The 16,169-nt window shown below is 40.3% G+C and overlaps 1 protein-coding gene across 1 annotated transcript in view; it reads left to right on the top strand.

Annotated features, from left to right (window-relative positions):
- Positions 1–16,169, top strand: part of TGFBR3 (transforming growth factor beta receptor 3) — a 123,051-nt gene that overhangs the window by 48,133 nt on the left and 58,749 nt on the right. Inside the window, exon 3 of the mRNA XM_035537418.2 lies at positions 636–820. Within this exon, the coding sequence (XP_035393311.1) occupies positions 636–820 (185 nt within the window). The remainder of the gene's footprint in view (positions 1–635; positions 821–16,169) is intronic.

The following is a 16,169-nucleotide window of genomic DNA, read 5'->3' as shown; positions in this document are numbered from 1 at the left end:
TTATCAGTGTAGATAATTGCTGTCAGGCACAAAATAGACTCAGTAAACAAACATTTCATTTTATCATGTGATAAATGTCTACTGTTTTGTCCAATTTATTTGAATGATGTTCACTATAAATCAGCACTGCTTCAAAGCAACAAATCCAACTTGCCCAAATCCTTCCTGATGTGATTACTCTATACTAGAGATTAATGTTTCATTGTTTTATATATATGGTTGCAATTTTCAATGTTTGGGGATAACAATGTTTGACATAAACAAATAATTTACATCTAAGACTAAACAATTCCTCCTACCACCCTCACTGTTGTTTTTCTCCTTTGGGTATTTTTGGGCTTCTTTTCTTTTTTAATCTTTCATTTTCTCTCTGGTAAAGACAAGACTACCTTCCATTTTGGAGTATGTACTTTAAATTTAGACTTTCAAAGAGAGAAATGAATTAACAATTTAGCATATACAGAAGAACTTAAAAGGACAATTAAAATATTTTTTTTGTAATGTGGAAAATGAACATAAAGCTTGTTTGTGTTCCTGTTTGTTCTGTGACCAAAAGGGACTTTATTATTTGACAGATGTAACATATGTATTGCTTTCTTTCTCTAAATGATGCACATCTGTATAATCTTCTGCAGGTCCTGTGCCTAGGAGCGAGTGCATCTTATCAGCTGTTAATAATTCGCACCCAGTCCATGCCTTACTGGAGAGTTTTACCGTCTTATCTGGCTGTGCAAGCCGAGGCACAACAGGCCTGCCACAAGAGGTGCATGTCCTCAATCTCAGAAATCCTGAGGAAGGTCTTGGCCACCATGAAAGAGAGGTAATGGGGTAGTTGCTTTTCTTATAGATCCCTGGCTATGTGTGTCTACAAATGAGATTGTTCCATGTTTATTTGCTGAATAAAGTTATTTTTGAATTGTGAACAGCAAGACTGCAAAGAAGCCTGCACAATTTGTATGGTTACTGTCCACGCGTGCTTTGCGTGTCATAAGACTAAACCACTTCCATACCCAGTCATTCTCTCCATCACCTTTCACAACCACGATGTATGGTTTAAAAAGTTGGTGGGTTGGGCAAAGGAAATAAGAAACAGATTTGGATCTACAAGAGGCCTTTACAGAATTGGCTGTCTTCAAAGATAGATTGTTTACCTAAATGTGTTGTAAATTAACATGAATACCTTTGGATCCCTGCCATGACCACTATAAACAAATATTTAAGTTCAGATTTTTTTTAGCCCTGTAATACATCCTTAATGCTTCACTGAGGGGGAAATGCTGAACAGAAATCAAGTGTTGCTGACTACGGTAGTTCTTAAGTACAGTCCAGTTACTTATTTATGTACGTTGCACTTGGAGGGGCTGTCAAGAACTTCAGCTGCTCTGGAAGCAACAGCATGAGAAGAAAATATTTGATGTTAACTTGTGCAGTACTGTTGTTTACTCTCAAAACACATCAAAACAGTGTCGAAGTGAAAAGAAAACATTGCATGCCATGACAGCTGAGTTTCTTAGCTCGTGTTCTTACAATATTATACATACAAATCCTGAGCACTGCTTCCTGTGAGAGCAATGTCTATGTACAAAATTAGTAGAGTTAGTAATGAGAGAAAAAGATGATGATCCAGCAGCTGGAAGCTTAGAAAAAGAGCTAAATTTTTGCTGGAAGAACTTTTAAGTGGAATCTTTTATAGTGTGTTAAATTCAGGCAGATACTCTTGGCCATAATCAAAGCTTTCACTAACTTTGATAGCCGTGTGGGGTTTGTTATATACATCCATGGAACTTCAGCTGTTGTATACATCTTCACTATTTACACTGACTAAAATGTCTAGTGTATGATGAAAATCTAATTTATTTTTTAAGTAGGCATCTCATTGGCTGCCCTTAATCAGAAACATCAGATTTACTTCTATTCATTCCATGACAGTTGAACTGAAAAAATTACACTTATTTTTTGTGGGGCTGAGAATGAGTAACAGAGATTTTGTTGTTGTCTTGGAGTTTGCAAGGCACAAGATTGTCAGTGGAAAAAAAAAGGTAGGTATAGTAATTTCTTTGGGCATGTAAAACCCATTGTAGTTAGAACTTTTTTTTTTTCAATATAGTTTCCTATGGAAACTAAAGGCCTTGTGTAGTTCTGCTATGTATTTGTCAGAGCCTCTCTCATCACCCAAGAACTTTTAAATCCATTGGCAAGTCTTAGACAAAGGTAGACAAAGGTCTGACGGGTAGGTCTCACAAGGTAATCACAAGTTCTTTTGAAAATGGGCAGAAGAGTGCCCTCCCTGTAGGGACACGATGTAGCATCAGTTTGTAACTTCTTCGTTACCAAAGGGTGCCTGAGCTTGGGGGGGAAACCGGCTACAGCTGGAGTTTGTACCTCCCACGGGGCCAGAATGAATCAAATGCAGGGCTTAAATTTGCGTAAAACTAAATTTCGCCCTGTTTTGATGTTCTTAGCACTACTTGCGTAACAGTGTAGTTTGACTGCAGTTATGCATGCACAATGTGAGCTAGAGTCATGCGTGCACAAGGTTGCAGGCTGTGCCAGTACTGTCTAATTGTCTTGACAGAATGATAGAAGATTTAAATATTTGGCTTTGAATAAAAATAGTTACTGTCTAGGAGAAAGATGCTGCTTGTGCCTCATCTAACATGCTTACATTATGAAAGCAGTTTGCCCCAACTGTCTTTTCTGCATACTTCTGTGGTGTAGTAAAGTGTAGGGCATAGAATGTATTTCACAATTTGTAGCCCTTAGCTTCCTTTTCCCAGCAGTTTTCCAGTTACAGTCCTTGAGATGCCTACTCTGAAAATGAACAGGAAGCTAGAGCAAGGTTTGCTGGCAACAGTGTAGAGCAAGAGAGAACAAACAACTTGGAAAGATCAGTTTTTACTTATAGGATCAGTCAGAAAACAAAGCAGAGCAAATGTTATCTCTTTCCATTATTGTACAAATCAACTCCAAATGTGCTTTTGTCTTAAAGTAGAAGGTACCCATCACCTCAAGTTAAATTAGTTTGATTTACCAGCTGAGGTATTTCGTGTTGCCTGCAAAGCTGATAGCAAAGGTGGAGATATGTCATGCAGTATAGCCAATGTACTCCAGCATAAAAATAGTATTTTTGTTTGACAGTACAAATCTAGCTAGAATCTGTAACATTGAAACTGCTTAAAATAAATCATAAATTCAGAGGCTGGTTGAAGTTCTAATAACATAGAATGTGAGGTCTGAAAATCTCTTAAGCAAGGGCTTGCTTTGGGGCAGAAGAGGAGGTTGAGTTTTCTTTTGTTTTTAACCTACCCTGTGTAGATGCTGCTGAATTAAACATTCTTTACTTGCTCAGAGGAGTGTAAACTTCCCATAGCAAATTCGTTAGAGGACTCATGCATTAAACATATTTGTGCAGTTATCCCAGTTCTCTTGAATATGCAACATACATGTATGCATTAATTTAATACTTGGCACTTCTGTACTATATACAGACAAGCATTTGCAAATTCAAACATAGGAGGGGTGGCTAATGCTGAGGGAGGGCATGGCAGAGGCATGTGTTCCTCCTGTAATGCTTGTAGACTTTTTTGTAACAATTTAGTAAGGTTTGGGTACTTTTTTCTTCCCTGGAAACGGAAAATTTAGCCAAACTGGAAATGTATTATGTATTCTGACTTCCTTGCAAAAACTAAATCAGTAATGTATCACTTTCAGGTTAAGGCTGAAATCTCATAAATATAAGGTCATATGAAATGTTTTAATCATTTATTTGTATTTTACTATGTTAATATTTGTGGGGATGACATCTCGTTTGTTGAGATTGTCAAGACATTTTCTTCAAGAAAGACCCCCAAAATTCTAGTCTTTTTGAAGTATTTCTTAGAACTGTCTTTTATTGCAATTCATATTGGCCGTGCTTTATCATAGGAAATAGAATACGGGTGCATGTAATAGGCACAAGTGGTTTTATTAAGCTTGGCATGAAGAATGCAAGCTTTTTTGTTTGTTTTGTTTGATCAAATATTCCTGGGGAAGTGAGTGCATGTGTGCAGTTCTGCACTGATCTGGGTCTTAGCTGAAAGCCAGGAACTACTGAACATTTACAGGGACTTTCTCTTTGGCTTTGGGTGTCCTTACTGCTTGAGTTTCCCAGATTTTAGAAAAACTTACTTTCTCGTGAAACTGCTCGTTCTGAGAAAGAATTGTTGTTTGTGAAGACAATTGTATTTCTAGTGATTTGCACCAGAAAAACGTGTATAGAAAAACTTAAAAAAAAATATTTTGAGATGAAAGTCACTCCTTAACTAGCTATATTATCAAGTCTTAAAATAATGAAGAATTCTTTTGATACATGTCATTTGAGTTTCCCTGAGCTGCTTCAGGCATGCAGCCACAATTGAAATAGTTAAAGGGGGGGGGGCAAAGGAATATAAAATTAATCTCATGTGAATACTTAGGACTGAATACATGTGACTACACGGAATCAGAATTCCTGGCAATGGATTCACTATTGTTTTCGTTGACATCCTCATCCTCAATAGTTTAAGATGTTATGCCTGTTACAGATGTTTAACATGTGTTATGTGAAATGAAGGCAGGAAAAGCAAGGACTCATCTTTATTTTTATAATTTTGAGCAACACTGCTGAGGCTGTAATAATTGCACAGACTTCTCACTGTTAAATCAGTGTTACTTGGAAAAAAAAATCATGATGATTATTTTCCTTTGAGAGCAAACTTGGTATGAAAATGTGTGCTAGTTTCTATAGAGCAGGCTAATTATATAGCCAGGTACTTACTAGGGAAGTAGCCTCAGATTCCTGAGTTGACCTGCTTATAACCATAAAATGATGGGCAAAATCATTTAAATCCGATATTTAAGTATTTTCTGACAAGCTTGTGAGTTGTAAAACTGGGACAGGAAAAGACACTGAAACAGTCCCCTGATAACATATTTCTACATCCGGACCTTTGTTGTGCATCCTGAATTCAGGATAGTTCTTCTCTGTCAAAATGTTTTTGTATTTTAGGACTCTGAAGGTCTGGACAATGAGTGTAAAATCCTGGTTCATTTTGCCTATTTTTTTTCTACGTTTGCTATATTTCCCAGTGTGTTAATTTTAACTATTTTCAGAAGCTTGTTTCAAAAATTATTCTTAACATACTGTTAAGAAATCAGTTTTAGCTTTGAGTTGTACCTTTGCATATGCTAGTTATTACATACTTTATGGACAAGTGCTAATGTATGAACCTAAAATTACCTAACAGTTGTGTGTCCAAGCTTTAAACTGTCTTAAATACTTTCAGATATGCTAGCAAGTGGCATACATCAACACTTACTTTGTACAATGCATGTGGAGTCAGAATAAGTGTGCCTTTGGCATTTTGTTACTTTCCCAGTAGGTATTATTAATTAATTTCTTCATCTTCTCTGTGGGATGACGACCTTGCAGAAGGGTGCATGCACGTATGTAACCAGGTGGAATTCCATTGCCTGCACAATGGAAGTGTTCCCAGAGTAGAAGTTTCTGGAGAAACAGCATTGCAGGCATTATTTTGGCACTTCAATTTCCATGCTAATTCTCCTAACTTCAAATGTCGAGACAGTTGCCTTGCTCCCTTTTTCACACTTCCTCTTGGTTGTACCTGTTAACTTTATTCTCCCTGCGTAATTAATATCTTGTGATTACCTTGTGACTCTTTCTGTCCTTTGGGTTCTAGATTTCTATTTTTATTTACAATTTTCAGAACTAGATGCCTTAAATTACTCAAATTACACCACAGCAGCCATACTGTGGCTGTATCAAGGCAAATATTTGTTTCATGCTTAGGCATCCAGAGATCTGAGAAGAGCCTTGAGATAAAGCTTTGATAAAGGGGTCACTTTCTGAGTGCAGTTTAAACACACAGACCTGTTGCACCAAGGCCTTAAGTTCTTGTCAACAGCAGGCAGGAAGAGAATTCAAGGTTTGTTATTTGACGGCTGTATTTAGTGAAGTTTTTGTTACCTAGTCATTTGTTTTATTCCACTTTGTTTATTTCTTCTTCTAAAAGTGCTTTTTTTAAAAATAGGTTTCAATTAAGTGGCAATCAAACGTCCACTTTGGAGTGTTTTCTAGGACTTTATAATCTCAGATACAGTAAAAATAAGATCAGCTGTTTCTTCCAGTCTTGCTTTTTAGTGCTGAGCTCTTGATGTCAGCTTGACCAGATGCTTTCAAGTTGGCCAGAAAGACGGGCTAGTTTGGTTTGAATTTTTGAAGCACCCTGCAGCATGGCCTTAAAAACCTTTTGGCAACCTCCACTTGCTGATCTGATTATTCTTTCCTCTCCCAAATTAAAATAATTGGACTATTATCCTATGCATTGCCAAGCCCCTTGTTTTAGTATGATAGTGTATTGCCAGAATTTGTTGCATCTGCCCTCTGCTCATCAGCTGTGGGACAGTGGGAAGCCAGTGCTGCTGCACTTGGGCACATTTGGTAGCTCTGGTAGACCAAAGACCTTTGTTTTGAAGAAAAAATAGTTGCTTTTCTAGAAGACGCTTTCAAAGAAAAATGAAGCACTGTGCCTCTGCCAAAGTACAGACTGGATCTCAACATTGCAAGGGTATTTTGCTGAGTTTGCCTCTCCACTTTCTGAAGACCTTTGCTTGGCTGTGGTAATGGATAGCTAGCTATGACAGCAGACTTGCAGGTGGCAATGCAAGAATGTGCCGGGGTTTGGTATATGCAGGGTTTTTGAACCAGGCATGGCATGAAGTACCTATAGTGAGATGTTTTGAGAGCAGTGGTGCAGCTGGCAATATTGCTGTCCAGAAAGGTGGCGAGAGTACGAGGAGAGCAGCATGTTGCAGGAGCCAGGAGTGTGCTGTTAGGGGGTCCAGGCAGGTGTTGGGTAGGGCAGTGAGCATGGAACTGGGCTGGCTGACTGAGAAGTGAAGCCCAAGATAGAGCTCGTAAAGCCTAAAAATACTGCAGTATGCTCCCCACAAGTTTTAATTTTTCAGCGCCTTTCTCAGGGGGTGCCATGCCTACTGAAAGCTGCAACTCCCATGCAACTAATAGATTAGTGAAACTGGTAACTTAATTGCCTTAATTGATGGACACTGCATTGCCATGTCTCTTAAAAAACAAAACAAAAAAGCCACCTCAGCCTTCATTTAAGGATCTCTCACAACCCCCTTCCTGTCCTTTCTCTTCGTTAGCAGTTTGAAGCATCTGTGCTTGCATAAAACCCAGTCTTGCATAAAATCCAGTTTTGACCTCAGTGCCAGGGAAACTCATGGAGCAGATTATCTTGAGTGTCATCACGCGGCACTTACAGGGCAACCAGGCGATCAGGCCCAGTCAGCATGGGTTTATGAAAGGCAGGTCCTGCTTGACGAACCTGATCTTCCTTCTATGACAAAGTGACATGCTTAGTGGATGAAGGAAAGGCTGTGGATGTGGTCTACCTTGATTTCAGTAAGGCTTTTGACACCGTTTCCCACAACATTCTCCTCCAGAAACTGGCTGCTCATGGCTTCAACTGGCGTACTCTTTGTTGGGTTAAAAACTGGCTGGATAGCTGGGCCCAAAGAGTTGTGGTGAATGGAGTCAAATCCAGTTGGAGGCCGGTCACTAGTGGCGTCCCCCAGGGCTCAGTACTGGGGCCAGTCCTCTTTAATATCTTTATCGATGATCTGGATGAGGGGATTGAGTGCACCCTCAGTAAGTTTGCAGATGACACCAAGTTAGGTGCATGTGTCGATCTGCTTGAGGGTAGGAAGGCTCTGCAGGAGGTCTGGATAGGCTGGACCGATGGGCTGAGGCCAACTGTATGAAGTTCAACAAGGCCAAGTGCCGGGTCCTGCACCTGGGGCGTAACAACCCCAAGCAGCGCTACAGGCTGGGAGATGAGTGGTTGGAAAGCTGCCTGGCAGAGAAGGACCTGGGAGTACGGGTTGATAGTCGGCTGAATATGAGCCAGCAGTGTGCTCAGGTGGCCAAGAAGGCCAACAACATCCTGGCTTGTATAAGAAGCAGTGTGGCCAGCAGGTCTAGGGAGGTGATTGTCCCCCTGTACTCGGCTTTGGTGAGGCCGCACCTCGAGTACTGTGTTCAGTTTTGGGCCCCTCGCTACAAGAAGGACATGGAGGTGCTCGAGAGAGTCCAGAGAAGGGCGACGAGGCTGGTGAGGGATCTGGAGAACAAGTCTTACGAGGAGCTGCTGAGGGAGCTGGGGTTGTTCAGCCTGGAGAAGAGGAGGCTCAGGGGCGACCTTATCACTCTCTACAGGTACCTTAAAGGAGGCTGTAGCGAGGTAGGGGTTGGTCTATTCTCCCACGTGCCTGGTGACAGGACAAGGGGGAATGGGCTAAAGTTGCGCCAGGGGAGGTTTAGATTGGATATTAGGAAGAACTTCTTTACTGAAAGGGTTGTTAGGCATTGGAATGGACTGCCCAGGGAAGTGGTTGAGTCGCCATCCCTGGAGGTCTTTAAGAGACGTTTAGATGTTGAGCTTAGTGATATGGTTTAGTGAAGGACTTGTTAGTGTTAGGTCAGAGGTTGGACTCGGTGATCTTGAAGGTCTCTTCCAACCTAGACGATTCTGTGATTCTGTGGGTTTTTCATGTTTGCTCTGGACTGCAGTCTTTGTGGGTTGTTTTCAGTCAGCTCAGGAATTGCTGGTCATTGAATTTGGCAATCGTTTCCAGTTCTGCCCACCAGAAGTGCCAGAGGAAGTCATGTGTCAGCTGGAAGAGCTTGTTTGTGCAGAGCCTGGTGTCCTGCAGAAGTATTGTTTGAAGCCTGTCTACTCTTAAAGAGGCAACAGTGACTTCTCATGACTTGGAAAGCACTGAGCAAACCCTTGGTATTTTCTGTTTTTAAAAATGGGAACGTTTACTGCACGCAGAAAACCAGACTTATTCTTAGCTTCACAGAGCTGCTTGGAACTGTGAGTGAAGCAATGCCAAGGCCCACCACAAGAGGCTAAAGGGTTCAAAAGAAAAAAATGTCAGAATGACTTTTCTGATTGCTTGAATTGCTTGGTTTTGCTGACTTATTAAAATGACCTGTTGGAAGCTGAAAGTTGGAGCGTCTAACATTTACTAACATTTGTTTTCCTCTACTGCGTGTGCCCACAGATACTGATTTGCTCTTGCAGGATCGTAAAGAGAGGTGGGCAGCTGCCACAGTCTTTACTAGAAGACTTTGCTTTCTTCCTCCCTCTCTATTAGTCGTGTATAAGCACACTGTGCACATGCGCGCACACGTTCTTTCAGGCAGATGCACATGTTTTGATTTAGATCATAAGCTGTGATTCACATTCTTGTTCTCCCCTTCCCTCCTTAAAGCTTGAAGTGGCTGACATGGCTTCGAGTATTTATAAATCACTGCTTTGTCTATAGTTACTTTCCCAAGAAAAGATAATTAAGGAAGTGATGGCATTTCCAGGAGTCCATTTATATCACAAGCTTGATTGGCAGGTTCCAGTCTAGCTTTGGGCTTGTGTGTGTGAGGGAGCTGTTGAAGCAACACTTGTCCTGAGTGGCCATGTTTATGTTGTTCTCTGGAGTGTCTGTTTGAATCAAAAGTTGGAATTGTTCTCCAACCTCCCAGCAGCAGGGAAAATTTCCAACATAAATTGTGTGGAGCTTGCTGTGCTGGGTAGTCACTTCAGTTGTTCTCCTGTATCAGCTGAGAAAGTAAAATCTTGCAGTGGGAAGATATGAGGAAGAAACATTTACTTTTTTTTTTTTAAGCATATGTAAATTGTGCTTTTGCTAATGCTTTTTATGTACCTAAGTTTGTTTCTCTAGAGAAGTTTCTCATTTTCCCTGTGAAACAGAATGCATCCACAGTGGTAAAACTTATTTAAAGGAGAAGATGCAAAAATAGCACCACCATGAGGTACAAATAGATGAAATTTAGGTTGTTTTAAAAAGTTCGAAGGAATTATAGGTAGTTTATAGTGGACAGTGTGTCTTTAACAGTTGCCTTGGCAGTTTAAAATACAGAAATGTTTTTATTGTGGTTGGAGTTCATGTCATAGATATGATTAAGCATGACAGTAGTGGTAGCATCTCCAGGAGGAGAGGTAATTTTTAGTGATGATCCAAATCTCATCAGTGAGGAAAAGTACTAAAACCTAATACTTTTCTGAAAACAACCAGTGTTCTCTAGTCCTGAAGATTAGCTGAAGTCTAGCTTACTCTTCTGTAATTGAATTGAAGCAGTTTTTTCATTTGTTCTGCATGGACACAGTCTGTTAGTGCATGCAGGTGCTGAAGTGAAAGTTTGAGGCCTTTTTGGACGTTACTCCGTACGCCATTGCTTAGCGGAGAAGCACAGTGGCACTTGCTTTTTAATTTTTTTAATTTTTTTTCAGAACATGTCTTGGAACACGTCTTCTTTCCTCCACTGCTTATTTGGGTTTCAAGTGATACTTAGACTGGGGTAAAATAGACACGGAGCATGCACCTGAAGCTTTATGGAAAAACATTGCAAACAGGAAGGTGCACTCTATTATTACACTGTTAGCTGGAAAGCAAGCCAGTGTTTTCTTCATTAAATCTCTTTTCAAGCAAGAATCAGCAAGACTGTGCAGATAAGAAGTGCTTAGAATGCCATCACTGTTCATGAAAATACTTGCATGACAGCCTCATTTACATCTTCTGGAGGATTTTGTCAGGTTTTCATGACTTTGATTCTGCAAGTGTATACTAAATCTACCTACATAGGTAGTGCTGATAAACTGAGAAAATTTGGTTTCTTAGAGCTTTTTAAAGTAGTAATTTAATTAATTATGAAATTAATTATATAATTATTTAGAGAAATTAATTTCATTCTCTAAAATATTCCCAGAATACTGTTTTGTTTGCACAGACTAAAAGTTCTGATTTTTTTTTTTGAGGATGAAAACTAATTTGGAAAGAATGAAGACCTACCCGATGGTAGGGGAGTAGAAAGACAATATATTGGTTACAGTTGTTTAAACTTTTGAGAGCAGTTTCCTTTGTATTTATCTTCTGTTACCACTTGTGAGTGTGTGCCTCACAGAAACGCTTGCATCACCTCTCAGGCTGGTGGGTTACTGACAATAAAGTAAACAAAGCTGTTTCTTAAATCTGGTGTTGCTGCTTAAGTTTTGACTTTTTTATGATTCATGCGCACACATGCTCTTCTTTACCCTGGCTTGGAAAGCAAGAATTTGGTTTTATATGTCCAATAAAAATGTGAGCTCCATATTTTACACTTCTCTATTTGACTGGGCCTCTCCAAAAGACACCTGCAGAATGGCATTTCTGTTTCCAGTTATCTGCACCTATGTGTGGTCTGGCTGCAAAACCTTTGAAGAGCAAGGTGTGTTACACGCAGAGTGGTGAAACCCACTGCAGATGAAATCCTGCAGTCTTCCATCATCTATTTCATATATGTTGCAAGTGATCTTTTCCTGTTTTGTGAAGCCTTCGTGTCGTAGCATCTTCCCCTTCTCCACCTGCAGCTTTTGAAATAGCAGAAAATCAGGCATTCAGCTGTTCAGGATTTCCACTCAGATTTGGAAATTCAGTATTCAGATTCCAGTTTTGCCATGATGTTCTTAGAACACTGTGTGCAATGTGAAGTCTGCATGGTGTTTTCCAATTGAGGTGAACTTGCTGTGTCTACAGTCAGAGCTTGTAAGAGATGAGAGAACACTGACACCGAGTCTTTGTACCTGGATTAATTTGATACTATAACTAATGAGACCCAGTGAGAGGCAAGGTGTATCAGCTGCGTTAATGCATCACTGTAGTACTGTGTAGCATCTAGGTGGGTGCCTAGCACACATCTAAGTTGCTAAAAATACAGGCTACAGGATCTTCTGTCTACCTGGAAAAATCTGTGTAGATTTGCTCAGAATGCCCCAAATGCCTTTAAGGAAAAAGGTCCTGTCTGAATTTTGATCTTTTATTCATGTAAGAAGCATTTTCTCTGGGACAGGAGCTGGGTTTTAGAGGCTCATAGAGCCTCCAACATGGCAGCCTCTCATGCCCCCCCCTCCCCCCCCCCCCCCCCCCTTTTTTTTTTTTATGGTGTTAGGCAACATTAATGCAGAGATGCAAGTACTCAATAATAGTTGGGGGATGGGGAAAGGGAGAGGAGTAGGAAATCAGATTTCACTTTTCAGCCCAGGTAAATTACCAAAGAAAAGCTCAGAAAAACTATTTATGTACAAGTAGGTACAGAGCAGAATATAATCTGGGGAAACATTTCCTATTTCTATGCGCTTTGTACCTTAATTGTTAAACTTGCAAGTCTGATGTGATAGCGTTTTGTGAATAGGACAACATTAGGGCAGATGCTGTACTTCAGGCTTGCAGGATTGGATCCTGTGTCCTTAGACAGATCTAAAGACAAGAAATTTTCCCACAAAATGTATAAAAGGAGGACTTTCCTCTTGGGATTCATTATACAGCATGTGAACAGTATTGACATCTACTGATTTATGCAAAGCTGAGCGAGATGTTGTGTTTTTAGGTCTCAAGTTCTGGGAAGCCTGACTGCTTTGTGGAAGGGCAGATGGCACAAATGGTTTCACTTAATCTTTAGGAGCCCAAACATCTAGTTAGGGTCAGAGCAGGAATGGGCACAGGGGTCCCAGCCTCATGGTGGTGGGCACAGGTTTTCCATTGCACCAACAGTGGAGGGCTGGTTGCTGTGAGCAGCCCTTGCTCTGCAGGTGCCCAAGACAACAGGGATAGCATCTGAAGATTAACTTCAAAAAAGTAGAGAGCAAAGTAGAGATGTTTGCACAGAGACTGACTGTCTGCTCTATTCGTTGCAGCCAGAAGTTTTTGAAACTTACATTTTTTCAGCTCTCTGGTTCTCCAAACTATATAAAGAGATGAGATAACATTGAAGACAAAAACTGGTTTGAGATACATACACACAGGGAAAGCTGGATGTTGTGTTATGCAGGTAAAGGAAGTTAAAGTAGGCAGTTCACACATGTACAGTCTGTACGTGAAATCTGTGATAAACTCTTAGGGTTATAATTTTAAAATCATTGCAGAAATAGTTGTATTAATGCAAGTATGACTTGCTACCCTTTGTCTTCTCAAATACCTTTCCCTATATAAACTAGCTTTCCTTTTTCCACTTTTGTTACTCCTGCACTGTGGAAGTAGTACCATTTGCTAGTGCAAATAGGACTTCAGTAACTGTCCTGCCTGTTTGCCAAGTCTTTTTGGTTTTTTTTGTGGGATAGCTTTGGTCCTAGTTTTTGCATTACTAAGGTATTTGCATAAATGATTAACATCTAACATAATGTGATTACATTTGGCAGCTCCTGCTTAAAATAACAACTTTGGAACACTAGAAATGAGCAGGCTGCATTTTTGTCTAAAGATAAATTATGTGGCTGAGCTGTGGGCAGAAATGATCCAACGTTTTCAGAAAATTAGAAGCACTATTTTGCAACGTCTCTGTCAGAACTTTCTGATGCTGTACGAGCTGTTGTGCTTTCTGAATGGGCTCTTCAGTGGCTGCGTTTCCAGTAAAAACTTACAGTGCAGTTGCTTACCCTTGCAGTTCTGAGGAGAAAGATCACTGGTGCAGTAAAACATCAGTTGTGAAGCAGATACAAATGACGCTGTTGCCAGGTATTGAGCAGTTTGTTTAGTGCCATACAGCGTGCCACATACTCTTGTTGTGATGTTTTTGGTAATGTTTTAGCACTAATTTTACTTGTAATTTTTTTCAGTCAATTAGCCGGACCAGTTGAATTACAAATCCTTATGAGGAGACCTAAATGCACTGTAATTCCGTCCTGTTACACAAATCCTCAGCTTGGTCATTGAATGTCTGGGGCTTGAAAGGTACCAGAACTTAGGCTGGAGGGAGAAGAGAGACTACAGATAACAATTAAATATGCTGTAAGCTCCCCGGCTTTTGTTTTGGATGGACAAATCTTTCATCAGGCTATGAGTATACATACTGTGTCAGTGGGTGGATAGGTTAGCTTTCAAGCTAGTTCTGAGGGTAGACCTTATCTCCTTTTTAAAGTCTGTGTGCCCATTAGAATATATTCCTTTGCTCTAAGCGCAGCAGGTACCAAAGGTTAGGGGTTATGCTCTGTCCTCACTCAAGGCAAAGGAAGCTTTGCTCTGTTATTCTTCTTGAAGAGACAAACATTGGGGTTGCCATTTTTCCTTAGACGTTAATAGTGCATCTTCGCATTAAGGTCGCCCTCTGGGGAGGTCATGCATGCTTCAGGATAGTTTGTTAGGGGATGTTGGCACACACGTGGTGCAGGACTTGAATGTCTTGATTTGTAAGCTCTTTGAGGATGGAGCTGTGTGTTGTGCTTGTACTGTGTCTAGCACAGCACACCCTGACCTTTAGCTTCTGTTGCAGGACAAATTAGAAAAGAGAGATTTCAAGCACCTTATGGTCAAAGGTTTCTGGTAGTGCTTCTTACCGAAGAGCGCGCAATGGGCCCTAGACCACAGTTGGGTTGCCCTTATCAACCTTTCTGTTCTCATACCTTCTCTTTGGTGGGCCCAGTATTCCAGTTTGGGGGGTACCTCATAAGGGTCAGAATATTGCACAACAGCATTCGGTTTTTATTAGATAACTTATGGGATTTGGCTTAATGCCATGAGCTTCAATGGAATTATGCCAGGGTGAATCTTTCCCATGATTTTCACAACTGAACTATAATTGCAGTTCAGTTGATCTGTAGAACATGGGTCAGAAGGTCCAGGCAACGCCAGTCCACTTACAGCTGTGTATTTATGATAAAATGAGCAACCCACTCTCTCCTGGCATTGCCATGTTGCTCCCTGCAGTTGTGGGGGGATTGTTGCGTTGCTCACTGTGTGATAGTGTGGCTCAGGCATGCTACTTGGGCAGCAGTGTCCTTTAGTGCTGGCCTGACAGAGAAGAAAGCTTGGTGTGTCTGTGGCAAAGGCTGCATGGATGGCAAAATTACCTTCAGAGGTAATACCATAAGAACATATTTTGCCTTTCTTGGAAAAATCAGCAAACTCTCTCCCAGAAGCTGTTGGCTCCTGAAAACTGTACATTGCAATCTACTATAGCTGGCGTGGTATCGAGTCTGTAACACAATATTTAAAGAGCATAGCAAAAATACCAAAAAATGGATAAAATACGTGTTCCATTTTGAATTCCCAGTCTCTGCCTAAAGAATACACCTTTTCTTTACTTTTGTCTTAAAAATCAAAAAAATAACCTAGAGATTTTTCCCAAAGCAATTGCTAAACACTTTTTGAGAAGTGATAGAGTACTAGGTCCCACCCTTCGAGGTGGATTCGTGGATTAATCTTTGACTGAACTCTTTTACAGCCAATGTATTGGAATTAAATTTTTTCAAGTGAGTTTCAGTAAAAATTCTAAACCTCTTATACTGAATAGTATGCACCAATGATCTGTAAAGATAATATTCATACTAGTTTTTGTTGCAATTCAGAATAACTTATATATAAATATAATGTTAGATTGGAAACAGTTATAGAGGGCAGTGATAAATATTTTCAATTTTCTGTCTGCGTGGTACTAATTAACTTCATCTTTGCAGCTGAGCAGTAAATTAAGAAGTCATAAATCCATATTCAGTGCATCATTTGTAAGTCAGAAAATCCGTTTATATGATCTGAGGGTTAAAATTAATTTTCCTCTTCTGTCTTATGAAACAGTTGTCCTAGCCTGGGCAGTGTAATTCAGTACAGCACAGCATATTTTACCCTGGTTTATTTGTACAAATTTGTAGTGGTTGTTTTGGAAAATGTGCTATGAATTTATCTCAAGGACTTCATGCTGGAATAGTTAATTCAACCTCGCAAATCCTTGGCACTTGCCTTTCATCTTTTAGAACAAAACACAGAGTCTGTGATTTGATGCCTTGAAGTCAGCAAAACAAAATGGTACTTTTTAGCAGCAGTGTTTACTTTGATCCGTTTTCAGCTTTTATGCCCTTGCCTTTCACGTAGTACAAATTGCTTTAGCAGAGTAGTGGGGCAGGAGCCCGTAGACTGTTTTTGCAGTTGGTTGCTGTGGTGATACTCAGCCGTCCATGAAACTGCCATCTCCAGGGAAACAGAAACCTCTGCAGCCGCCTTAACCTTGTTGCTGTCACATGCATCTGCGAGAAACCTTAAAGGAACTTTTGCAAAGTGCAGGCAGT

This window comes from Cygnus atratus, chromosome 8 (genome assembly GCF_013377495.2).
Source record: "Cygnus atratus isolate AKBS03 ecotype Queensland, Australia chromosome 8, CAtr_DNAZoo_HiC_assembly, whole genome shotgun sequence".
Lineage (NCBI taxonomy): Eukaryota > Metazoa > Chordata > Aves > Anseriformes > Anatidae > Cygnus > Cygnus atratus.
Note: the sequence above shows the minus strand (reverse complement) of the source record. Positions and strands in the feature narration are given on the sequence as shown.